The 27,423-nt window shown below is 44.7% G+C and overlaps 2 protein-coding genes across 5 annotated transcripts in view; both read left to right on the forward strand.

Moving 5' to 3' along the window:
- NRIP3 (nuclear receptor interacting protein 3) overlaps positions 1–27,423 on the forward strand; it is a 46,884-nt gene that overhangs the window by 18,605 nt on the left and 856 nt on the right. For 2 of the 4 annotated variants that reach the window (XM_039533611.1, XM_039533610.1), the window contains 6 exons: positions 93–309; positions 15,592–15,771; positions 17,535–17,617; positions 22,683–22,822; positions 24,226–24,278; positions 24,384–24,481. In XM_039533611.1, coding sequence (XP_039389545.1) covers positions 136–309; positions 15,592–15,771; positions 17,535–17,617; positions 22,683–22,822; positions 24,226–24,278; positions 24,384–24,481 — 728 coding nt within the window. In that variant the 5' untranslated portion in view covers positions 93–135. The remainder of the gene's footprint in view (positions 1–92; positions 310–15,591; positions 15,772–17,534; positions 17,618–22,682; positions 22,823–24,225; positions 24,279–24,383; positions 24,482–27,423) is intronic. The other 2 variants (XM_039533612.1, XM_039533613.1) reach the window with 2 other exon arrangements.
- Positions 2,402–4,958, forward strand: LOC120402975 (cilia- and flagella-associated protein 77-like). Its single transcript, XM_039533609.1, has 2 exons — positions 2,402–3,488; positions 4,695–4,958. The coding sequence occupies exon 1, from the start codon at positions 2,514–2,516 to the stop codon at positions 3,369–3,371; it is 858 nt and encodes a 285-aa protein (XP_039389543.1). The 5' UTR covers positions 2,402–2,513; the 3' UTR covers positions 3,372–3,488; positions 4,695–4,958.

The following is a 27,423-nucleotide window of genomic DNA, read 5'->3' on the forward strand; positions in this document are numbered from 1 at the left end:
CACTGGCTGGAGTACCTGCTGGTCTCCAAACGTCATGAGGCTTCAGTTATAAGTGCAGATAATAGATCATTTCACTGCTCATTTTTATACAGGAGTGTAACGTCTTCAGAGAGTGAGAGGCACACAGACTGAAAGATGTTCTATTCAGGTATCCTCACCGAGCCTAGTCGGAAGGAAGTGGAGATGAGGGAAGCTGCATCTCTCCGACAACAGAGGAGAATGAAGCAGGCAGTGCAATTTATTCACAAGGATTCAGCTGATCTGCTACCTCTGGATGGACTGAAGAAACTGGGGACTTCCAAAGACACTGTAAGATTATTTTTTTTAATTAATAAGGAAAAATTATATTTCGGAGGCTGGCATGCATTGCTTTCCCCCCTGCCCCCTTAGATATGTTTTTATGTTAAGAGGATAATGAACTTGGTTGCCTGTGGAAGCAGAGGTAAATTAGCATGACTATGAGGCTCTTGTATATAGAAAAAGGAAGTGGAAATACGATTTTAATTGCTCCTGGTGAGGTTGTTAGTCTTTTCACTACTAATCTCCTTTACAGGTCTGTATCTCAGACCTAAAAACAATTTTAACAAAATAGATACAATTTTACCAGTACAGAATGCTTTCTTTATATTGGAGTACATCAAAATGGCTTCACATTTATAAATAAATTTGGTAAAACATAGAATCACTTTGGTATTTTAAAAGTATAAAATTGTTAAGATTAAACTTTGCTCAATGTTTTCTGTCTAGGCAGTTTAATTTCCTTTCATTGAGATTTCATATTCAGGCTATAAATACATATTTGTGATAATCTGTATTATTGGGTAAATGGTGTACAGTATAGATTTATAGAACATCACCTCCCATTTCCAGAAGAACTGGCTTCCTTCTAAAAGCTAATAAATAAAAACTTCCTTGCTTTCTTTGAATAGGAATAAAGAGAAAACAGAACATTTAAAGTTCTGGTGTAAATGAACAAAACTCCCCACATGTAATGTAAAAGCTGAATATCACTTCCCCATTGAGTCTAGCTCTTAGCGTATATAACATACAGTAAGTCCAAGTGCTGCAATATCTCACACTAGGTTAACTGAAGAAGCTGAACTTCCTTATTACCGGTATTTTGGCAAATTAATTTTGTTCTAACCTAGTCTTTCTGCTTGGAAACTTTGCCTTAGATCTATACATAGGTAACCGAAAGAATGAGTTTGGTGTTCTCTGCATTGTGCACAACAGAGATTTGTTTGACGTCATAGAATCCACACTTGGGCACAATTCAGAAATTCCTGCCTAAGGGGCAGGGGCGGCTCTAGAAATCGGGCTGCCCCAAGCAGCGCGGAGCGCTGCGCCGCTTCTTCCCGGTCCCGCGGGTCCTCTTCCGCGTCTCGGTTGAGCTCCTGCCGCATGCCTGCGGCAGATCCACCGAGCCCGGGACGAGCGGACCTGCCGCAGTCATGCCTGCGGGAGCTCAACCGGAGCCGCGGGAAGACGGGACCCGCCGCAGTCATGCCTGCGGCAGGTCCGCTCATCCCGGGCTCCGGTGGACCTGCCGCAGGCATGCCGGCGGGAGCTCCACCGGAGCCAAATGCCGCCCCCCCGGGAAACGGCCGCCCCAAGCGCCTGCTTGGCGCGCTGGTGTCTAGAGCCGCCCCTGCTAAGGGGGCCACCTGCGTCCAGACTTGGAAAGCGCTTTTCAAGTCAACATTGAATTGTGCTATTATTTATTTTAGACATTTATAAAGAGCCTAACAGTGTGGTGTTATTATTAGTATTACGATAGAGTCTAGAAACCCCTGTATTGGTAGGCACTGAGAGACAGTCCGTGCTCTGAAGAGTTTACAGTCTAAACAGATTATAGTAACAAAGGGTGGGACTCGAGATGGAGGCACGGAGAGATTTAGTATGGCTCTTAATGAGGAGGTTAGCAGCAGAGCCAAGGATTGAACCCAGGTATGCTGATTTCTGTGTCTAGTGCCATGTCTATCAGTGCCTGTCAATGTTTGAAATGTGTAACCTGGAAAGATTCAGGCTTTTTAGAGGCATTTGAGGTATCCTGGTCTGGAAAGCTTTTTGATGCATACAATAGCAATTGTTATAACTTGATGTATAAAAGAAGGAAAAATATTGCTCTTTGGAAGTATTCTTGTCTAGTGATGACAAGTCATTGTTGTCAGGGCTGGATTAGCAGCATCCAGCGAGTGGGAATGAACTCCCCTAGACCTAGAGAAATTCCATCCCTTCATTCCAAACCATCGCTATATCTGTCATGCTGGCTCCAGCGGGGGCTTTCGCTCCTTCTCGTCAGCGAGCACTAACAATTCACCCACAGCCATCTACCTCCTACTGCTGTAAATGGTGACTGAATGGCAAGCAATAAATACGTGGGTTTGATGACCTAATAAATCATAACAATACAGATTGTATGTTTGTGATGTCACCAAAGCCTCAAGTTACACGTGCAGGACTAACAAGCTGAGTTGTCCTCATCAGATGAGAGAAAGTGGGAGCAACTATCTATGCTAGTTTCTCGTCGATCAGCAATGGAAGCATCTAGGAGTCCAAAACCTTTTCAGAGGCTGAAAAAGAGGCACAGTGCTACCGTCATCTGTCCCCCGCCCCTACTGCCCTTGAGAATGGCTGAGCTCCGGCCTGGGATGGAAAACGAGAGAGCTGGAGTAGTGAGGGACACCATGCTCCAGAACCACCTCATCCTCAAGCCAGAGCTAGGAAAGACTCGCTCAAGGTGCACACGGCTGCCCGGATCTGATTTTGTGTATGGACTAACACTTCGTGGGACCGATGGGGGAGTTCCTGAAGCAATAGGCCACTGGAACTCAGTGAAGCCCATTAGCAAGGCCACAAAGGAGCTGCCGCGTGATTTTGTTGCCATGAACCGTGGCGCAGTCATAGCTGGTCTTGTCACAACAAAGGAACACTACCGGTACCGCCAAACCCATGACATCCGCTGTCCGGAAGATGATGACCGTCGCTTTAAAAGGAACCCGCCGCGTCTCCCTGATGCCATGACCTATGGAATGCCACCTCGCCCGTCCACCCCTATCATAGATGTTTTTCAGCACAAGTACAAGGAGCTTTGGATGGAGGGACAACGAGCAGCAGCCGAAGCTCGTCATAAGGCAAAACAGAAAATAAGACAGCGGGGGAAAGTATATGAAACGTATTCCACTGTGCTGAAGAAATGCAAAGTGCTCATGCAGCCAGACCCACTTTGGCATTTGCCCCACTTTGAGAAAGTGGGTCGTCATCTTGATACCTTCCCAAGCCAAGAAGATAGGGAGAAGGCTTTCAAAGTCAGTCAGTCAGAAGCTGGAGTACGATGTGGAATATTTGCCCAGGGCATTTATACAAGCTGAAAACTTGCTAGGTTAAATTATTATAAATTATGTAATAAAATAGAATATTCTCATTTCAGGTCTGAAAGAGAACAGTGGCAGTGATCAAACATATAGAAATACTTCATAGCTTTTCAGGTAACTGGCTGGCCATATTAATACCCAATTGTCTGTAAGAGCTTTTTGCTGGCCTTGGTAACAAAAAACAAGGGGTAAACTACAACCCAAAAGAAAAGAGGGTGATTGAAGGTGGAGTGGTGCTAGATGTTATCCACTCTCGTGATTACAAACTGGTGAACATTTTTAATGACAACTCAGAATTTTTCCCACAATAGTCAGATCAAATCTTCCTCTGATAATATTATAGTGCAGTTCTCCTCCACTCTAGATTTGATATTGTACAGCCTGATTTTCAGAGGTGCTGAGCACATGTGAAAATCAGGTCAATAGTGCCTTGCCATTCTAATTTTGACTGCTGTCAGAAAGCTTTTCCGGACATGTTTATTACATAACACAGTTTTGCAATACTTCCAGACGATGCAGCAGCCTTTTTCTTCCTTGGAGTTTGATATGCACAAATAATAACTGGTTTAATTCTTTATATTCTTCCTCAAACATTTTTCAGTGTATTCTTTTGTTTGAATTAACTCCTTTTGGCCCAAGTTACTTCGTCTAGCTCTGTGAAACCGCCCATGGGCAATGTTTATTAGTGTATTTAATAAATTACTAGCACCCTGAAGTATTGAAAACCTGTAAATCTTTCAAGCTGCTTTTGCCTTCTTAAGGTGCCTTAAGAACAGCAACACCTGTAACGTGCATGAAGTCGGAATGGTCCTGCTTCTAACAGATGATAGTGTTACATACAGGAAATCACTGAATAATAGGTGGCAGTGATTTTAATCTGACATCTGCAAGTGTGTTAGAGGAATATGGATTTCTTTTCTGTATTTTTCCCTTTCCATACAATCAAACCTCATTTATCTGGACGTTCATTATTTTATTGCAGGTATCAAATACAGTGAAAAATGTCCATTTACTGGCACCTGCTAGCCAGTGAATCCAAACTATTTTTGTATCCTCCATTTCATTTGTATAACAGAAGGTTGACTGTATCTTAGCACATATTGGATTTTGGCAGATATATTTAAATATAATGTTATAAGTATTAGTTTATTTGCCACTAATGCATTGTCATCACCACTTTGATTGAAAGCCTGAAGATTGACAGGAAACCTTCATGAATTGGGTGGTTTTCTTCCCAAACAGCTGAATTGTGACTCACACTCCAAAAGTTATTGTGCACCGCTGTTCAGTTTTACCCCTCTGACTTCTCTCCTTCTCTAGACAACCATAGAGCAAGAATCCTTGCTAGCACCAAAAGTCCATCTGTGAAAGCTGACCAACAGACTGGTGTCTTGACCACACATACACCTGACCATACAGTCCTGAGAACTGCGTGTGGAGCAGAGCAGACTTTCACTAAGCTGACCCAGCAGCTTTGTCTTTTTTTTTGTGACCCACCATTACCTATATGGCTCCTCCACCACCTCGCTCCTAATCCTGCCTGGTGCAGACGGGAGGCTGCAGTAGCTGGAGAATGAGCCCGTCCTACACCCACCTTGCAACAGTGGATCCCTGCTCCGGGCATCGTGACCTCATGACGGGGACACAGCACCACTCAGGTTTGGCCCATTGGCCCCTCTGCCATGAAGGAGGGGCCACTGGGCCAAACCTGAATGGCACTGTGACCAGTCTTCCCTCTAATTTTTTATGTCCATGTACGGAATGAATTTTGTTATGTGCAGCAATATGGAGGTGATGTGTGGTGGGGCTGGGGCCGAGGGGTTTGGAGTGTGGGAGGGGGCTCAGGGCTGGGGCAGAGGGTTGGGGTGGGGAGTGAGGGCTCTGGTTAGAGGTGAAGGTTCTGGGGTGGGGCCGGGGATGAGGGGTTTACGGTGCGGGAGGGGGCTCAGGGCTGGGGCACAGGATTGAGGTGCGGGGGGATGAGGGCTCCGGCTGGGGGTATGGGCTCTAGGGTTGGGTTGGGGATGAAGGGTTTGGGGTGTAGGCTGCCCCAGGGCTGCGGCGGGGAAAGTGGACTCCCCTCAGCCTTCTCTCACTGGAGCAGCTTGGGGCTGGATGAGAGGTGCCTCTCCCCAGCCGAAGCAGCTCGGGCTGGGCTGGGGAAGAGGCACCTGTTGAGTAATTTGGACCCTGTTGAGTAAATAAGATGCTGGGCAAGGGTGGAAATTTCTATAATTAAGTTCCCTAGCTTTTCCCTACTCTAGCTGCTGGGATAGAACAGCACTAAAAATACTTCCCTGATCCTTATTATTATTTGTCAAGTACTTCAGTATGCTAAACCCTGTGAAAGGATACAAAGCGACACAGGCCTTGCCTCCAGGAGAGTACAGTCTAGTTCAATCACAGGCAAAACAGTTCAGATCGAGATGATACATTAGCTGATGCTATAGGCTTGCGGTGGTGAAGAAAGCGTGGAGTCTTGCAGATGCTGTCCTTGAAAGACCGTGAGGGAGAAGAGCATTTGAAAAAAAGGGGACAGGGTTTGATGCAGAGAAAGGTAGTTGAGTCCAAGTGGAAGGGGGGAAGGTGTGAAGATGACCATGCGAGAAGAGTACAAAGGGGCTGTCTAAGGGGAGACACAGGTGGAGCAGGAGGAGGAATTGGAGGCAAAGAGAGCACAAATGTACATTTGGGAGGGGCCTCGTTTAGTTCCAAAAACATATACAAGCAGCATTCAGCAATAGTGGGCTTCCATGAACGGAAGGGGGTTGGTGAAGGGACACCTGCATTATGGCATCAAAAGGGAATAGATTCAGTAGCTGTCCCCAAGGGGACTGATTCTGTGAGGGGCCGCATATAGAAGTGAGAGGGCTATCAAGGGCAGTGAGAAGCCAAATACAGCTGGGGAAATTGGGAGGAGAAAAGTGAAGAAATAAAAAAGTACATTGATTCCTCTGGCACCTCGTTAGAGCTAAGGACTGGGCTATATTCCTTCCAGCAGGACTTTCCCTGCCCTGCATAGGGGGCAGTGCACTCTGGAGAGTTTGTTTTGCAGAGTTACCTCTCAATTGTTTCATTGGGGATAGGGTTTGCCCCATTCCCAGAAATAGGGTGTTCAGCTTTATGCATCAGTAGCCAAGGCTATCTGCATACAGATCCAAGGCTTCCCATGACATCCTGTCCCCCATGGGAGCATGATTCCCTCCAGAACTGTACTCTGAGACTTCTGATCTGTTGCCCCCAAGCCACAGCACTTGTGTGTGTGTGTGTGTGTGTGTGTGTGTGTGTGTGTGTGTGTGTGTGTGTGTGTGTGTTGATTTTCCTGTAACATAGCTATTCCAACTTTTCTCCCTGGCTAGCCCCTTTGCAATCCACCGAGCCCAGTCCTTGCTGTGTTCCCCACCCCACGATTACAGTCAGTGGAGATTGTGCTGTTGAACTAGCATTCTGCATGTCCCCCAAACCCGGTGTGATGAGGGGACAACTGGGCCTTTTGATTGGTAGAACTGCTTGATTGATGGGATGCCCCCTGGAAATCGAGAGGTGAAAGGCAGGCCACATATGTGACCGAGGATGTTTGTGGTGCATAAAATACTATAGGGGCTGAAATGTCGCATTTAGAGCCTTGTGTGTAATTTTCCTACTATTTGCTTTTTATGAATGCTTGGATCCAAGGGTTGGGGTTTTTGATTTCTTTGTTTATTTCTCAGTTCTGTTCTGTTGCAGCCTTGCCTACCTGACTAAAGGTGACATTTAGCAAATTCATTTTATAATTATTTGGTCATGTTTATTTTCTTGTTCTTTAATAAACTTTCCTTCAGCTACATAGACACTCAGTCGCTCTTTGGCTGCCTGGCTGATACTTAGAACCATTGTTTCTACTTGCTCAAAGGCTTGTACAGTGTCAGAGCTATAAATGACAGAGCTTTATCTGTTTTGCTTAGTGGTTAATAGTCAGGCAATGTATGTACACTGGAGGCTGTCTGTGACTTGTTATCAAATCCTCAGGAGGGAAGAGAAAGATGACCTACTTTGTGATATTTCCAAGAAGGGCGGGCTTATGAAGTACCTCCATCTGATCACATCTTTTACAGTAGTGTCTAGGCCCCAGCTAGGTCTCATTGTGCTACACACTGCATGTACCCTAGAGGTTTACATTTTAAAGAGACAAGACAGACTCAGGGAGTGCTATTATCTCCATTTGACAGAAGGAGAACTGAGACATTAAATGCCTTGGTCACACAGGAAGTCTGTGGCAAAGCCAGGAATTGAACCCAGATGTCCAGCCATCCCTGTCTTGTGCTGTAACCACAAGACCATCCTTCCTCTCCTTTGAGGGCCTAATTCTGAGAAATATTGAGCACTTGCTGGTATGTTTCTCTTTGGCTTGGTTGGAGGGTTGTAGTGGCCAGTGACCTCTCAAGATCGGGCTCAGAGAAACCGCTCCAGTGAAACGCCCTCTATGATGAAAGGTAAATATTTTTCAGAGAGAAAAAAATCAAAATGCCATAGAATTGATGTGGAATAATTTGTAATGACATGCTGGAGGTACATGTTAATTTAAAGAAATCGCTAGGCAGAATGCTAAGCATGTTAACTCTGAAATGAAGGGAGCCTTGTCCCAAAGTCTCTATATTGTCACCATATTGCCCTAAGGGGTAAACACCCCTTTCTGCACTCCCTCCTGTCACAACTCTTGAAGGAGTTGGCCCTGCACTTGGGGACACATCTCCATGTTACATTACAGCATGCGAATGGAAGAAAATCAGCCGCTCTTGGTGTAGCTAGGAAGGGGAGTCGCCTCCTGTCTTGGCTTCCAAATGAACAGCTCAGTATCTCTCCTGCACTTAGCTCCCTCTGTCCCTGGAGCTGAATCCTTCTTTCCCTTAGCTCTTTGGAGCTTTTCAGTCAGCTCTAGCCCTGCAGGAAGAGAAGCTTAAGCCAGTGCCCTGAAGAAGAGAGCAAACGAGCCAAGAACACAAATAGAAACTGATTGTCTCTCCTCCCTCCCCTGGAGAAGGAGTCCCAGTGGCTGCAGCTGCTGGTCGTTCACTGCACCTGTTGGTAGGTCACAAAATTACTTCTGAGCTCCATTTTGTAGGAGCTCAGTGCCTTCCTGGCCTGAATTGGAAAAAGGGGACTGGCCATGGCCATGGAGGTAGAACATGGGGAGTCGGGGAGAGCAGCCAGCTCAGGGAATCGTTCTGTGTGTGTGTGTGTGTGTGGCCGCACGGGGGGCTGCTGGAGAGGAGTCGATTCTATTCTATACAGGTTCTTATACTGCCCTCTTCACAGAAGTATCTGAGCACTTAGATGAGGTGGGTCAGATAATATCTTTTATTGGACCAAATTCTGTTGGTGAAAGAAACAAGCTTTTGAGCTTCACAGAGCTCTTCTTCAGGACCCGAAGATGTTGATCCAATACAATATATTGCCTCACTCACCTTGTCTCTCTCATATCATGGGACCAGCATGACTACAACACTGCAAATGACTAACATCTGTGTAAGCAGTGTCAGGCTGAGCTCTACCCTGACATCTGGTGGTGAATTGTGGTGAGTTGTGGAAAAGAACTTTAGAGGCTGGTCTTGTTTGCATAGGCACACCCACCCCGCCTAGCATGAGCCCACAGCCGCCCAAATGGTCACTTTGGCTGCTGTGGGATCCCCAGTTTCTCTGTTATTGGGCCAGGAAGAATAAAGTGTTGTTACCCTGATTATGTGAATCAAGGCCAGTGGAACTGTTTTATGACAGAGGGACTCACCATCAACTAAAGCAGCAAAGAATCCTGTGGCACCTTATAGACTAACAGATGTTTTGCAGCATGAGCTTTCGTGGGTGAATACCCACTTCTTCGGATGCAAGCAACTAAGTAGCACTCGCTAGACAAGGGACATGGGTTCCAAAACCCAGTGAATTGAGAGAGGCAGGGGATAGGTATTTGTACCTGATAGTATGGGCCTCCCTTGAGGACCTGAAACACCAATTGCACTGCCTCCTCTCTCCACTGTTGAATAGCAGAGCTCATTTTGATTCCATTAAGAGTCTAGTTACAGGCTGCTGTGCTGAATTCACTTTGGGACAATGGTGCACCAGCACTGAGGCTCCCCTACTACAAGCTGAAATCACTAAAGAACTAAAATTACTAAGAGCTGAGATCACTGAGTGCTGTGTTAACTAGTGGGGGAGCCTGAAGATATATTGCTAAGCGGCTGGCAGAGCGGAGCAGTTTGTGGGATGGTTGGAGTGGCCCATGGGACGGCAAGTGAAGCGGGGTGGGCGGGGCAGAGTGGAGCAGTTTGTGGGTTGGCTGGAGTGGCTCATGGGACGGCTGGTGGAGTGGAGCGGCTTGTGGTGAAGGCTGCAGCAGAACCCCACGGAGAGGCAGGGCAGTTGGCCTCGGACCATGTAAGGTGCCCCTTAACACCCCTGTGCCCCTTTCCCCACCCCCATTTCCATCCAGGCTTGAGGGGGTAAAACTCTGCAGATAAACTTTTGAACTCTGGGGCTGCACTGACCAGGGACAGAGACTTTTGGGTTGTTGGACTTTTAGGACTTTGGGGTGATCTTTTGGGTTGTTGGACTTAAGACTCTGAGAGGAAAAGGACACTGCCAAACTTACTTGGGGGTGGGTCTTTTGCGCATGGTTTGTGTTATGAATCCTGTTTGTGGTGTTTCCCCAACATAATGCCGCATTGTTTCCCTCCTTTATTAAAAGGATTTTGCTACACTCAGACTCCGTTCTTGCGAGAGGGGAAGTATTGCCTCTTAGAGGCATCCAGGAGGTGGTATGTAATTGTCCCAGGTCACTGGGTGGGGGCTCGAGCCGGTTTTGCATTGCGTTATTGAAACGGAACCCCTAGAGACTGAACCTGGCCCTTGTTGCTGCCAACTCAGATGGGCAGAAGGGTTACATCTGTCACGTGTGGTTTGTCCTTCCTCTGTTCAGCATATACTGGAACCATCCAACTCTGAAAGGGACTGGGAGGAGCTCCCAGATCAGCACTTTGAGCATGATGTGCCTGAGGGGCTCCTTGGCCTTGTTTCTTTGCCAGCCATGAACTCCATGGTGAAGTATTTTTTTTGGCAGGAGCCTGGAACATGATGAGAAGTAACAGGCCACCGTACCGAGGCTGAGGTATTTACAGATTTTCATACATTAGGCACAATTTGAATGGGAACTCGGAATCAAGCCAAACTTTACATGTTCACCATTTCATCACCCATGTAACATATCCACCCTGTTCCTGAGTAGCTTTTCCAGCCTCACCACACTGTATTCAATGCAATTTCAGCCATTGTAATGCTCAAAATGGGGTCTCTCAAAGATGGCAGTGGGATGCTTCAGAGGCATGACAGATAATGGTCCTCATTAAAAACATCTAGAAAGCCATAATATCAGCTTCTCGTTTCTGTTACTGTGCTGGGACAGACTCTTCTCTGGTGTACATTGCCATAGCTTCATTGACTTGAATCGAGCTACACCAGTTCACCTCAGCTGAGGATCTGGCCCAATGAATTTGGAAGACACTGGCTGTAGCAGACTATTTTGATTCATGTGCTAGCCTTACACAAATGCAGTCTTATTTTTATTCTGTACAAGCATTAGATATGCACTTATTTTTGAAATTAGAAAACTATTTTTTGTTTTGTTTTTGTTTTTGGCAGTATAACTTGACAATAGGAGCATAGGACTTGCCACACTGGATCAAAGCTGTGGTCTATCTAGTCCAGTTCACTCTCTGACAGTGGCTAGTACCAGCTGCTTCACAGGAAGATACAAGAAAGTACAAGAAGCCATGTTGTATGCCTCTATGGGATATCCCTACTCCCAAGGCCAGTTTCTTCCTAATCCCCCATTAGTGAAGACGTTGGCTTATGCCCCGAAGCATGAGGGTTTCCAGCCCTTCCAAAGCTCTTATTTTTTAAGCCTTACTATTATACTGCTCTGGATATTCTTGTTAGCTACATAAATGTCCAATGTTAGCACAAAGATACAGCTTGTGTGTTCTTGTTGTTTTTTGTCGGTTAGCTTGGTTGGCTGGGCATATTGGCCATATGTGGGGGCTAACTGTACTACTCAGCTATTGCTCAACATCCCAGGTGTGACATGCAACAGGATGTTTTTGAGATTAGAAAAATAAAAACAGCTTTTCTAATTGCTCTAGTAATTTTTGTTCTTATCCATTTCCATGGAGATGATGCTGTCTAATTGCCAGGGCAGCTAACTTGTTCCCAATGCCATCTGACTCTTTAAAGCTTTAAAAACAATAACAGTAACCAGTACCACAGTATCAAGTTCTTTAGGCATGTACACTCAGGTTTCAAAGATGGCTAGAAAGAGGGATTCTGTATTATTATTATCCTACTACCTTAGGTGTGTTCCTGGCACCTTACAGAAAAACAAAAATACAAGATCTCTACTCCCCGGAGCCTACAATCAAAACCAGACAGATAACACAAGAAATAACAATGGACCACGAGGATGAGAGAAAGTGGAAGATAGGAGATAACAGAAAATGAGGGAAAGGGAAAACCTATTCCTGGATGAGCTGTATGAGAAGTGAGTTTTGCTGAGTGGTTTGCTGGAAGTGAGAAGTTTCTTGCCACATAAGAAGAACTCTGTCTAGCTCTCAGAAACCCTTTGCTGTAGTATCTAGGCACAATTGACATAAGTAGGACACAGCAAGTTCTATCTAGGAATAGGCAGACCTTAGACTCTCCATTGTGGTTCTCTTTTCAGTATCCTGAATTAAATTGGTTTGTGAGTTTTCCTGTCCTTTTAGGAGCCAGAAGCCAAACCAGTGGGGCGGGCCTGCAAGAAATGCAGATGACTAAATTACACCTATTTTGTATATAAATTAGAGAAGGGCCAAAATTGGAGCCAGTCCTGAACTTTGGGAAATGAGATAAAATGGGACCCAGATCTGCCCCATGTCTTGTTTTGGTTTCTTGTGGCTTTTGGTTGGTGTTGCAAAACAAAAAAGCTCTCTGGTGATGCTTTAGGAAAATCACTACTCTCCCAGACCACACCAAAATAACAACATATTTGTTTCACTCACTGAATGCTGTGTAATGTTTCACTCTTCAGAAGAACTCTGTGTAGTTCAGTATGAGGGCTGGAGCGATGACACCTAAAACAGAATAAACTGCTTCTTTGTGTTCAATTTAGGGTGACCAGATAGCAAGTGTGAAAAATCGGGACAGGGGTGTGGGGTAATAGGAGCCTATATAAGAAAAAGACCCCAAAATCGGGACTGTCCCTATAAAATCAGGACATCTGGTCACCCTAGTTCAATTGTTTTCAACATTTTACTGGGTGCACAGCCAAGATGCAGTGAGGGGAGGACACCACTGAATATGATAACTCGCTTGAAAAGATCTTTCCTCTTTTTCTTTCCTTAAGTGGTCTGGCTGCCATTTTTCAGCAGGATCTTTGCAACCGTTATTTGATTTTCAGTGTCTGTTTCCAGCAGTTGACTCATCTCTCTGACTAACACTCCTCACTCTGTATTGCATATGAAAGTCAAGGAAAATCAAAGTTTAAATAAATTAATTAGTAATAGCCTTGGACAGAATGATGCTGAAGGGAGTCTTTTCAACTTATTAGATAACATATGCACTGGAACATACAAGCTATGCTTGTCCTACTGAAGGTAGCATTTGCCTCAGACTTCAGAGGAACTAGCACTGATAAAAGATGTTTCCGGTTGCACTTGTAACCCACATTACCATAGTGTAGGTCTTTGTCTCTTAAGTGGCTGATCCATATAAAGATTAAGAATGGTAGAGCTGCCAGCTGGGGAGCTTAGTTTTTTAGATCAAGCAGTTAAAGTTTGTGCTTTTAGCATGAGAAATCTGAGGTCCACTGATGCCCTGTGGTGGAGCTTGTCACGTGTGCATTGAACTGTTACTCTGGAAATTAATGAGAGGTTCTCAGGAAAGGAGGCAATGATATTCCTAGGCATGGCCCACCCTTGATTCTCTAGTAACTTCTTTCACTGGGAATTGGTTGTGTGGTTTGGGAGCTGATGGTTTGGGAAAGTGTCCAGACTAACACTGAACTTTGAAGGTTTGGACGCTCCTATTGTTCCTAGTCGCTGCTGATCTGGGCTGGATGTGAGCTGAGGGCCTAGAGGTGAAACGTTCCCTATCCCAGGACCTGTAACATAAGCCATCTAATCCTCATGTTTGATGAATTTTAAGTGCAGATTCAGAGCTTGTAAAATGCATGCTTGTACTGCAGGAAACATTCAAGGATATGAGGGCATGCAACCTTCTCCAAAGCACCTGCCCCTTTGCCTGTCGGAAGCACTAACATAGCTGAGTTTTTCTGCTCATTCTATTTAGAGAATGGTGTATTGTGCAGCTGACTCTATTTTGAATGCGTTCATTGTGATCACAGTGCTGGGTCATACCTAATGGTTCTGCTTTCTTAAGTGATTTCCTCATGCCACAGTGTGGGGTATCTATACAATTAAAAAAGTGGAACAAGTTCTCCCACCTATACTTACATTAAGTAATACCCTGCTGCGAAATTAGTTCCATTGATTTCACTGGGAATAAAATAGTTTCTCACCACAAATAAGGGTGGCAGAACTGGTCCCATGACTTTTTTGAAGATAATGTAGGCAGCATAATTAGAGTTCTAATCTTTCATTGTTACTGACTGCTGGGTGCAGAATCAAGTATGTTATCTCATTATACAGAACATGCCATCATGAGTGCCAGTCATACAAAACATCAGCCACAGATTAAGGAATTTTATTTTCCTTTCAATACAAAAAGATTTCCCCTTCCAAGAGGATAGCCAAGCTGAGGGTATGAAAAAAGAGAGATGACATGTTTCAATGACAGCAGGTATTTTACCATATCTACCTGATTCTTATCCATCTAATATAGTTTCACTTCTTCTGTAAATGTTATGCCCCCGCAACAGAACCTGAAATACCAACAATGTATTTGTTTAAGGAGAGTGTTTCCATGTCATCTGACTATCTGTAAACCATGTTACATTAGTCTCTTGTACCCTTTATTATTTAACATGCTTCACTGAACATGTTAAAACACAGGAACTTCACTGGAAAGAGTTTGCAAACTAATTCAAAAAAATACAGGCTGAGATTTTCAAAGGCGGCTAGGGGAGTTAGGCACCCAGATTGAAATGAAATTCCATTGGAGTTAGGTGCTTCACTATCATATTCACCTTTGCAAATATACAATATGCAGGCAAATATATAGGCACAACCAATAGGCAAAAGTTGAGGTCTGAGAAGGTGTGAATGTATCACTGGTGGTGAGATGAAGCTCATTAGAAAAATGTAGAGGGAGCAACCATCTATTGGCAGGGGCATGGACTAGATGACCTAACAGGTCACTTTCATCTCTAAACTTCTGTGAATATGTATCATCCCATGGCCAACGTAGAAAGGCTTTGGGAAAGCAGTGTGCTATCAGGAAGGATTTAGGCAGGGGTGCTTGTTGCACAGGAAGTGGGAAGCTGTTTGAAGGATGTAGAGAAGTGAGGAACAGCATGAAGGATGACATGAAGAGTGAAGGGAAAAGAGCCATATGGCGTAAGGTTTAAGTTGGACCAAACCATATATGAACATAGACAGTATTTGTGTAGTCATCTTTCTACAGTTGTGCCTTATCCAATTTCACCTTTCAGTGGCTGTATAGCACACCCAAATCAGCTGGTTGATTCATGTAAAACAATTTCAGAAGGCAGGTATTAGATTAAGACACACTCATTTAATAAGTGACCTACACTCAATTTGAGTTAAGAGATGAAAGGCCTCTCCATTCGCTCAATAGGTCACGTAGTCCTCTGCATATTAAACAAGGCACTTAGTCAAAGGCCAAATTATCAGTTAAACTTCCAGATAACTGAAGAATAAAATGTATCTTCTTAAGTCTTTCTTAAGTCTGTTCTGATTCCCATGTTAATATCATGCCCTCAGCTTGGCTATTCTCTTGGAAGGGGAAATAATGCTCTCCAAATACTATTTTGATGTCATGGGGTTTTCCCTCGGCTAATACATTATGCACCTTTTGGTCTAGGAATTCCTATTGAATGTAGCTGAAGTCAGGTAAGTTATTTAGCCTTTGCTATCTATATAAAAGACTTGTTGAGACTCAAATCACTGACCAATGGAGCCCAACAGTAGTAGTATCATTTTATAATTGTATTATTATTTTTTGTTTTGTTTTAAAGCAACCACATAACATTCTGCAAAGACGTTTAATGGAGACAAATTTATCAAAATTACGAAACAACCGAGGGACATGGACTCCAAAGAACGACATCTCAGCACAGACCAATAAGCTGAATCAAACCAAGCCAGACAACCCAAAGAAAAAGGAGGAAGAAGAGTTAATATTAGTGTGCTGTCAGGTAATGCTTCCTCTGATTTTTTTACCAGCTTTTCCTAAATCCTTTTATCAGCAGTGCAGGAGGAATTGAACCCACCCATATAATAAAGGCACAACTAGGCTCCTTGTATTCCAGGTTTAGTGTTATGAAGCCCAATGTTTTTGCTGATGGGATATTATTTTTGACAGGTGTCTGTTTTCCTTTATACAAGGAAATGAATAATGTCGACAGCCCTGAAAAAATGCATTATTATTTTCCATCTAACTGTTCTCTCTCATACAACGGATATAATAGCAGTTCTGCAAAACAAAGGCCCCAGTAAAAACACAGCTGTTATGCTGGGTGACCCAAACATAAGTCTCCTGGGGCTTTGGAGTTCCTGTGCTCCTGAGATGCCCAGTACATTAATCTTTCCATCATCATCACTAACTTCCCCTCAGAGAAGGCAGCCTGAGTATGGTAGAGCTGTGTGTGTCAAACTCTAAAGCAGTGGTCCCCAACGCGGTGCCCGTGGGCGCCATGGCGCCCACCGGGGCATTTATGTGCGCCCACCTAGTGCCCAGCAGGGGACCTCCCAGAGACAGAGAAGTCAGGCTGCGGGCGTGGTGTTCTCTGTTCCTGGCAGGTGCGGGGCACACCTAGTGCCCAGCAGAGAAGAGAATCTGGGGCCCGAATACTCCAGGGCTGCGGGCACCGGTGTTCTCTGTCCTCGCAGCTTTTCTCCGGCTTCTCTCTTCTCTCTGGATTCATATATTATGTAATATACATTTTTTTTATTATTTAATGTACAAATACAAAATAAGCCTTGAAAAGTTGTTGGCGCCCGCCACGCTCTTCTGAAAACATGAATGTGCTACTGGTCACAAAAAGGTTGGGGACCACTGCTCTAAAGCCTTCTTCTCTAGGCAGGCATGGGTCTGTCTGTGTGGGAATGCCCCAGGGAACATCCTGACTGCCATTCCCTTTGACATTGGAGCATATAGGTTAGCAGATCTGGGGCATGTTTATTTCAAAAGTTGGGATAATTTTGTTTTGTGATTAAACCCCCCTACCCTCAGCATCCCCTGTATCTTAGTCCCCTCAGCGTCCCATCTTTCTTCCCATAAGGCTCCCCTTTCCTGCCAATTCCTAATGTTGGATTTAGCAGAAGATGCTTATTTATTGAGAGCCAACAGGATGCTCAGTGTTGTATATATGTTCGGATCCTCAGATGCTGTAATGTGGCATAGCTCCACTGAAGTCTGTGTGGTGACGTTGATTAGCATCAGCTGAGGAGCCAGGCCTGTAATGTTTGAAGGGGATAGGGAAGTTTTGATTGCCAGCATGCGGCCTCCAGTCAGCACAGTGACTTTATCACTCTCCATTGAGAAGCTATGCCAGCCGAGGAATGGGATCTGAGACCTTTGGGAAAAGGGCAATCCCAGAACACCACAATAAGGACTGTTTTTTTAGATATCTGATTGGCCCAATAGCTACAGATAAAGATTCAATGGGATTGCAGGTGCTCAGCACCTCACAGGATCCAACCCTACGTCTTCATTATTCTGTAGAGGCGTTTCATTTAAACATTAGTCTGAAATCCTCATGTGCACTAAGCCATAGTTGAGAGGCTGAGAGAAATAGAAAAGAAAGTGCTGGAACAGTGAAACCTCAATGGTGACATAGCAGGTGCTATTGGAGTCCTGTGTTCCATGTACATGGACCTTTGCACAGATGCAATTAACACTGGATTTCTTTCTTACATTCTGTTGTTCCTTCCAAACACTCTTGTTTTCTCCTTGCAGTGTGCTGGAAAGGACTTGAAAGCTGTGATTGACACCAGTTGTCAGTATAATCTCATATCGTCCGCATGTTTGGATAGACTGGGGTAAGCGGCCTGTTTAAACCTAACTCATGGTACAAGGCAGCATGTTGAGTATTCATACATGGTATCATTGCTGCTGTACAAACGAGGAAAGCTTTCAGAATTTCCAAATTATTTCTGAAATGGTGTTTAGGGGCCTGTTCTTCTGCCCACTGACATCAGTGGCAAAAATTTTCCTCATCAAAAAGAAAGGAAATATATTTAACAATATTAGAAGACTGACTTACAATAATGTATGGCAAAACTCCCACTGACTTTAATGGAGCTGGGTAAAGCCATCGGTGTTGATATTTCCCCCTAGCAACATTGAGGTTTCAAGATCGGCTTACCATGATTATGCAAACAACTGTAATTGTTCCCTAAGCACCATTACACACGACTAGGTAAATAATGCCCATTTTCCGTAAAGTCTGTTGTTTATTTGCACAATAGTCTTTAATGGCTGCAAAGCAGCTGCACCTGCTATGAACAAGGAAGTAAATCACATGCATCTGACACTGACAAGTGATGATGATGCATTTAGGGCTCAGTCCTGGAAGGTGCTGAGAACTCCTGAGAAGGGAGAAGAACTCTTGACTCCTGGTGAAGCCAATGAAAGTTGACAATGCTCAGCATCGTCCATGGTGAGCCTTTACGCAACAGACCAGAATGGCGCCCGACGTGTTGGTTCTTCTCCATTTACATATCAGACTTGATTCTTATACTATTTTCAGTACCCTTAGAAAAAACAGTCCCAGCCATTAAAGAGAAAGTCTAACGAGCTGGCTTAGATCAATATATGGGCCAATTTCTGCTCCTACTGAAGTCAATGGGAAACTTCCTATTGGCTTCAGTGTCAAAATCCCTCCCTGTCAAAGAGAGAGGAAATACATTTAAATATTAAAGTACAGACTTACAGCGATGTATAGTATTGGGCCCTATATCAGGAAATTCAAAATTAAAGCAGTCACTGCCTCCGTATATTTATGTGTACTACAGTAGCACCTCAAGGCACCAATTGAGATCCAGACCCACTGTGCCCGGTGCTGTACTGACACACACAGTAAGAAATGATCCCTCCCCTGAAGGAGTTAGTCTAAAAATAAATAAATAAAAAAACAGAGTATTATTAACCCCATTTTACAGATGAGGACCTGAGGCACAGAGGTCTTCAGGTCACTCAGGAAACCTAAGGCAGAGCTGAAAGCTTGAACCTGGATCTGAGTTTCTTGCTAGTGCTTTGACCAAAAGACCATTCTTTCTCTCAGCCAGCCTTTTGGGCCATTTCAGTTTTATGTTTGCTATGAGATATGAGGAGGTTGTCCTCCAGTGTGATTAATACAATAGCTTTTGTTAGTTTAAATCAGACATCTAACCCATTCAGTTCTGGCATCCACTGATGCTCTTGTGCTGCAGCAGAATGCAGCAGCACAGTTTACTTCAAATGACGTACATGATACATGGATCAACACTGAAAAAATTAGGATGATTTAATATAGGCTTTTATATTTCATGCGGCCATTGAAATCAGAGATGGAAAATACCTATTAAGAGATCTCATCCATTTCTCTGCCAGTACAGGAAGGTGCTTATAGTACATTGTCTAGTATTACTTTGTGCAGTCTGGTGTTAAAGGTCCCAGGAAAGGACTCCACCCACTGGACTCCTTCTCCACCTAAGAGGTTTCACCATCAGAATGTTCTTGATATTCACTGAATTATCCCTTTCTTTTTTCATCCTTTTACACCTATGCCTTGTGCCACCCTAAATACTCTCCTTACATGTTAGGTAAGAGATCAATTTAATTAGTCTGAAGTGATCTTCTAACAAATCCTCCGTGCTTAGCAGTGAGAGATATTAATGGGATCTCTCCGCAGAGAGGATAAGAAGGATCCCACTTCATTATCATTTAAATACCTCCTTTTGCTGGTTATGGATAGAGCCTTCCTACTTTTCAAGCTTGCTTTCAGGCTGATTTTCTGTCTAAATGAACATAAATGAACACATTCGTTACATGCCCTCAAGGAGCTATCACCGTGCATCCATCTTGTACTAAGGTTCTGTCTGTGTGGCGAGCTCCATCCACTGCTCTGCTTTTCTTAACTAAGTCTGGTTCTGACTTGCAAGCAATTTAGAAAAGGCAAAAATCCATGTGCCCTCCCCCAAGTAATTGTTCTCTCCTTTGCTGCAGGCCACATTCAGCCCTTGGTTACAAATGTGCAACTCCACTGAAGTCAATCTGGCCCTGACTAAGGGACAAAATAGGCCAGATCTTGCCTTCTCCTCAGCTTCCTGTGCACTGCTCTAGTGGCACAAAGGGGGCAGAAACCAGCTGCATCTCACCTGTAGATGTAGATCCAGCATACCTGGCTCCTACAGACTTCCTTCCTTGCAGCCCTCAAAATAGGTAGTATTTAAGGAACAGGAAGGGGAATGTCCTGGATGGGAGTGTGACCAGAGTGCTGCACTCCTGTCCTCTACTGGCAGACAGCTCCTTGGACATTCTTTCCAGCTCATGGAGTTTACAGCAGCACCCAGTCTGCTCTGAACATTTCCAGGGTCAACATAAAGCCAGTCTGAAGATCAAGGAGCAACAAGTGGCTCCCTGATGCCTTTCCCCACCTGCTTTGCTGTTCCCATCAGAAACTGGGTGCACCAGAGGATCTAGGCTGGTGATTTTAGCTAACATCACAGAGAGCCATTGAGCTACTTTTTTCTATATAACGAACCCTTAACATTGAATATTCAATAGCAAATTTCCATGTCCCCCTCTGGCTGTTACCTTCTTAGCGGGACAATGGAACACAGGAGCGGCGCCAGGGTTTCTGGCGCCCTAGGCAGAATTCGGGGGGCAGCATTTTGTGCGGTCCCCACGGGGCGCGCGGGAGCTTCCGGTTCCACTCCCATCGCGCCGCCGAAGAAGGACCCTCTGCCGAAATGCCGCAGGCGACAGCGGCAGTCATTGAGCTGCTCAATTGCCTGCCGCTGTTTTCCGCGGCACGTCGGCAGAAGGTCCTTCTTCAGTGGCGCGACGGAACCGGAAGCTCCCATGCGCCCCGTGGGGAGCACACAAAATGCCGCCCCCCGAATCCTGGCACCCTAGGCGACCAACTAGGGTCGCCTAATGGAAGCGCCGGCCCTGATGGAACAGCTCAGAGAGCCTTCTGCATCCCATGGGTCAGATTTTCAAAACTGCTGGTTCCCCAGAACTCCAACTGAAGTCCATGGGAGCTGCATGTGCTCAGCTTCTATGAAAATCAGGCTCTTTGATCCTGACCCTGCAAGATACCAATCTCCCCTCCACCCCAATTAAGTCAATGGGAGTTTAGGGTGTTTGGCACCTCTTGCGAGGCTCAGGCTGTATGATCTTTTTTTGTATCATGGGACTATGAGCCTGAATTCCTGTTCTTTTAGCTACATTACTCACCATCTGCTGATGAATCATAACTCAGCCAGCAATGATGTCTACACACTGAGATAGCAGAGAAGAGACCCACTTGCCAGCTCCATAAAAAAGCTTTGCATCCCCAGCTGAGATATCTATTGACAGCAGGGGCAAGACCCAATGCATCTCTTTGCCCTATATTTTACGATAAGCTCTATCTGTCTGTCTGTCTAGGCATTTACACTGCACTCAGTATACCTGAACACCTACACCTCCTGTAAGACAGCCCAGACAGAAATAAATTGATAAATGCAGATCTAAATACGCCATATCATATCATAATTCATTATAGAAATTGGACAATAGCCTTTGAAGAGAGTCCCTCCGTGGCTGAATTTGCCCCATTCTCTAATAATTCCTGGTGCAGCCAGGCAGAGCGCTGCTTAATATCATGCGACTGTTGGTGGAAAACAGGATTTCCTAATATTGTGATTATACTTCTCCTGAGTGGATTATCAATTTAGATGGTGAGGTCATCACTTTATGGTGCTTAGTCATGTGCATTTGGTAGAAATATTATTGGTAATGACCTGCTTCACTCTGAGCAATCACAATAATTAATCAGAATGTTAAATGGTAATGAAATCAGCTAAAGCAGTTTTGCCATTCTGTTCAGTTTAGCTGTTGTAGAGGGAAAGTATTCCACTTCACTATCTTTAATGTGCCTGGCAAACCAGAACACATGGAAAGATCAAAAGAATTGGAAATCAACAGAATTAAGAAATGGAAACTCTTTGGTCCTTCACTCGGCAAGACAGTTCTATGGGACAGGAAAATGGCTCTTTTAATGGAGCTTGCCTCAAAGTGCCTTGTTCAGAGTTGGTTCCTCTAGAGATGACTGCTCTTGCAAAGCAGATTTGTAGGGGGAAAAAAACACCTTACAACAATAAAAAATGACTCTGGATTATCCCAGGCCAGAATTATCGCTTTGTGTTTGAATGTCTACTTAATTTCAGTTCAACATAAAATGTGAAAAAATGTACCGAAATAATCCATACATGTTATCAGAATAGTCTATGGAATGTAGTAATCTAGGGAAAATACTGTGCTTGTTGAAATATAATACATCATTGACAAGCATTTCCTCTTCTGCTGGATATTTTATTTATATGTCAATACTTCCAGTGAAGTAACCTGTCATCATCTGCTAATGAACAAAAATCACATATGCTCTCCTAGCTGTAAAATACTCTGGAGAAGTTTTGGGCCAAATGATGATATGGTGTTAGTGGTTCAACATGCCTTGAATTCAAAGCAGAGCAGCACATGCTTACACCAGGGCTGAATTTGGAACTTTATTACTAGAAGACAGCTTGGGATTAACAGATTCTTCTGTCCTGGGGAAATGAGAGAGAACTCTAAGGAACAGACTCCTGTAGAAACAAGCTGTGAAATACAACCCAAAATAATTTCTTCATAAAGGGCTTGATCCCGCCCCATTGAAACTAATGGGACTTTTGTCATTGACTTAAACTGGAGTAGGATCAGGTCAGGATACAGTATCATCACAGATAGGTTACCAATAAAGCAGCTTCAGATGATAATCACTTAATAGGAATGAACGGACAGCTCAAAGAATATAGTTTTACTGCCGTCTCAGCTGAACACCCACTGCTAAATGCAATTACTGGTTTCAATGTACAGGTTAAAGGAGCATATCAAAACATACAAGACTGAAGGTGTGAAGATTTCATTACCACGCAATATGAAAGTGATTGGCCAGATAGAACATTTAGCTGTTACAGTGGGAACTATCCACGTGGACTGTTCTGCAGTTGTCACAGGTAAGTGGTTGGGCAGTATCTTTCCAGTGCTGTAGATATGATATAAGCTGATCCCATATCTATTTCAGTGTGCCATGAAGTAGGTAGCATGTTCATTTTTCCTCATCAACAACAAGTGTGAAGCTGTTTGACCATTTTAAAAATAGAGATCTTTAATATAAGAATGAAAGTATGTTTTTTTCTCTTAGTGTTTTAAAGTGAATTTATTGCTGGATCAACAGTTCAAGTCTGTCTGTTTATCCACAGAGCAGGTATCATAAAGGCATCAGCATGTAAGATTCCCTGTAATTCCCTGCCAATAACATATTTTGTCCCTGACCTGGAAATAGGGTGACCAGATGTCCTAATTTTATAGGGACAGTCCCGATTTTTGGGTCTTTTTCTTATATAGGCTCCTTTTACCCCTCCCCCCATCCCAATTTTTCACATTTGCTGTCTGGTCACCCTACCTGGAAATAGTTTAGTCTCCATGGCGTATTCTATCCTTGGTGCCTCTATTGTGACTGCCAAAAAAGATGATTAGTTTGTGTTGTGGAAATCTGATCACAAGGAATTGGATGGAAGTCACCAAACTCATTTCACACCAGGGCCTGATCAGGCAGTAACAACTTTCAGTCACTACCCTCTTTGGGTCACTGTCAGACACTGACCTAGAGGTGAAAAGCTCTGTAGTCTACTTCTGATCCCTCAGGCTCATTCAATCCCTTTAGCAACTGACAGGGGCGGCTCTAGGGATTTTGCCGCCCCAAGCATGGCAGGCAGGCTGCCTCCAGCAGCTTGCCTGTGGAGGGTCCGCGCCTGCGGGAGGTCCGCCAAAGCCGCGGGACCAGCGGACCCTCCACAGGCAAACCGCAGAGGGCAGCCTGCCTGCCGCCCTCGCGGAGCCTGCAGAGTGCCCCCCGCGGCTTGCCGCCCCAAGCACGCGCTTGGCGTGCTGGGGCCTGGAGCCACCCCTGGCAACTGATCTGTATTTAGCTGAATGTCTTTTCGTACAAAGTGGAGCTATTTGCAAAGAATACAATAGATCAGTGTTTCCCAAACTTGGGACGCTGCTTGTTTAGGGAAAGCCCCTGGCGGGCCGGGCCAGTTTGTTTACCAGCTGCATCTGCAGATGTGGCTGATCATGGCTCCCACTGGCCGCGGTTCGCTGCTCCAGGCCAATGGGATCTGCTGGAAGCAGCAGCCAGTATGTCCCTGGGCCCGTGCCACTTCCAGCAGCTCCCATTGGCCTGGAGCAGTGAACTGCGGCCAGTGAGAGCCGCGATCGGCCAGACCTGCAGACGCTGCAGGTAAACAAACCAGCTTTGCCCGCCAGGGGCTTTCCCTAAACAAGCAGCGTCCCAAGTTTGAGAAACACTGCAGTAGATCATTGTTAATTCAGATCTGATTTTTTTTTTTAACAGAAGAAAATGAGAAAAACTTCTCCCTTGGGCTTCAGACCTTGAAATCTCTGAAGGTAGGATTTCTCTTGTGTGTACCCTCTTGTTCTTTTACTATTGCAGAGGGGATTACTATGGGTTTTTTATTTCCCCTCTTACATTAGTATTTATTATTCTTTTAGTGTGTCATAAATATGGAAAAGCATCACCTTGTACTGGGGAAGACAGAGAGAGAAGAAATCCCATTTGTTGATAATAACATCTCCACAAATGGAGAGAAGTAAGTGTGTCATGCTAAAGTTATTCTGGAATCTCATGTATATGTTCTCCTCTTAGCCTGGAATGCAGATCTGGCTAAAGCAGTCATCAAACTGGACCTGATCCAAAGTCCATTGATAGAAAAGGAAATCTTTTCATCTACATCAGAGGGCTTTGAATCGGGCCACTGGATTGTTTTTGGCTGATTCTTGTCCTGTTTTTGTAAGCTACCCTCAAACAATAGAGGGGCCATTTTCAAAGAGATATGCAGAGGGGTTTGACTTAGCCACTTGGCTCTTTTTGAGGTTAATGGGGGTCATCTGCCTGACTCCTGGCTCTCTGCTTTGAGAATGGTCCCTGAGAGATATTTTTTCTGGAAAGGACTTTAATCACAAGGGAAATGAATACACACAAAGCTGTTACAGCCCACAGTGCAGAAATGTTGTGAAGCACTTCAAGGTAGTGTTCTTACCCCTTCCCCCCCATCCCATCCTGACACCAATGGTGCCTCTCTGCTGAGTTAGCTGATGGCCTGAGGCTGCGCAGAACAGCTTCCCAGTGGAGGAGAAATCAGTGGCTTGGAGTCTGGGTATATTCTAAGAGTCACTTGCTTTATTTACACACACCAGTCCTGAATTGAGGCATTCTCGGAGCATGCAGGACAATTCCTTCTTCCAGGAATAATGATACACCTCTACTATGATATAATGCTGTCCTCATGAGCCAAAAAATCTTACCACGTTATAGGTGAAACCATGTTATATCGAACTTGCTTTGATCCACCGGAGTGCGCAGCCCCTCCCCCCGAGCACGTTATATCCGAATTCGTGTTATATCGGGTCGCGTTATATTAGGGTAGACGTGTAATAACAACACCTAGCTCTTCCCATCAAAGATCTCAAAGCACTTTACAAAGGAGTAGCATTAGCCCTCTTTTCAGCTGGGAAAATGAGACACAGAAAGATGAAGTTTCCTAAGGTAACCAGAGCTACAGCTAGAACCCAGATTTCCTGAGTCCTAGTCTGGTGCCCTCTCCATTAGGCCACACTATATCTCTCTTTGAGTGTTACATCAACATCTGGTTACTAGAGAGCTACTCTACCTCAAATATGGACTCTAATCAGAGACCAAAGCAGAGACCAAACTCACCTGCAGCTCACACAGCTCCTTCTTTCCGGACCACTGCTCTTTACAACAAAAACTTACAGCAACACAGCATGTCTTCCCAAAGCTGAACATTTGCTCATTGCTAAGAAAAAGAACTGGGAAGACTGTGTGTAAGAGCACCACCTGCTGTCCCGGGACATAACAGTATTGTAGCTTTTCATAGTGTTGTTCAGGTGTCTTTTAGCAGCCTGTTATTATCAATAATTATTTGTATTATAGTAATACCTATAGACTTCAACTAGTTCAAGGCCCTGTTATGCTAAAGATGACCCCAATAAATACAGCCTAGTGGCAATGAGAAATAAATAGGACTTCAGCTATTTCTATTTGCTTTCATATGGCAACATGCACAAAAAGTAGGCCCATGTACTAATAACTAGATTAGAGAGTCTGGGCATGTGTATATTCAGTGGTTGCCATTAAAAGTCAATGTTTACCAATAGTTGACACACAATTGTCCGTGAGATACCACTGTTCTTTCCTATTCTAAGCAGAGGGAAATACTGACTGTGTGATGCTTGTGGTCCAATGTTGACTTTTTAATGACAACATCTGTATGCAAGTCTCTGGCATTTCTCCACTACCATCCTTTGCAAATCGTATATTTTATCATGATGATACCAGATAGTGCTGCACCCCTGGCATACACAAAACTCCTGTTGACTCCCAACAAATTTACTACCCGTGGGTTGACTGAGTGCAGAATGCTGCCCTGTTGCTACTTGGGTTAGGATTGAAATTTGGGATACTTGGTCCTTGGGAAATTTGGGATTAGGAATATCATTTAGATGACCCTTTCAACCTACAAGGTAAAAACAGCGTGCTTTTCCCTTTTCCTTCAAGACATATGTGAATATGGCAGAAGCTAAGGTTGTGGTCTGCTAGAACTGGCACCAGTAAGAGGTGCTAATATTGCTAAATATTACTGTCTCTTATTACTGTCTAGGGTCCAGTCTTGCCATTTTTACTCAGCCAAAATGTAACCCGCAGACTTCAGTGTACCCACTGTTTCCCAATTCCTACGACTCCAGGCAAAAAGCACCTACCCTTACCCAGTTCCTAGGACTCAGGGCCACCCACGCCCACTTCCTAGGGCTTGGTGTAATCTGGTTAATTTAAGTACCAACCCTTACCCTTCCATGGGCTCAAGGCATACTCTTCTACAGATTTGCAGGATCTTTTTACCAATGAAAGATCCTTACACAGAAATATCCTTATCCTCTATTTATTAACAATTACCAAGAAAAAAACACGTTAGGCTCCGTGGGTGCTCCAGGGCTGGAGCACCCACGGGGAAAAATGGTCACCAGCAGCCCCCTATCATCCCCCAGTGCCTCCCCGCCCACTGGTTGGCTGGCCGATCAGCGCCTTTCCCTCCCTCCCTGTGCCTTCCTCCTGCCGCAATCAGCAGTTTTGTGGTGCGGGGAGAGGAGCAGAGCAAGGATCTGGCATGCTTGGGGGTGGGACAGGGGCAGAAAGAGGTGGGGTGGGGACTTGGGGGAAGGGGTTGAGTGGGGGCAGGGCCTGGTGCAGAGCTGGGGGTTGAGCACCCCCATCCCCCCCGCACATTGGAAAGTCGGTGCCTGTGCTAAGCATACAATACTATGCTTACTAGTCCTGATCACACAGGCAGACTTTCCCTATTGGCTACGCAAGGTCGGTCACGGCTGGGTTCTGGTTCCTTGCTGCACATCATGGTCATGCAGAGGATTCTTAGCAGTTCTGATTTTAAGCTGTGTCTTGTGGGGTGAGTTCTTCTTCTTCTTTCAGGTCTTTCCTTCTTATTCTTTTCCCCCC

Source organism: Mauremys reevesii, linkage group 4 (assembly GCF_016161935.1).
Source record: "Mauremys reevesii isolate NIE-2019 linkage group 4, ASM1616193v1, whole genome shotgun sequence".
Classification (NCBI taxonomy): domain Eukaryota; kingdom Metazoa; phylum Chordata; order Testudines; family Geoemydidae; genus Mauremys; species Mauremys reevesii.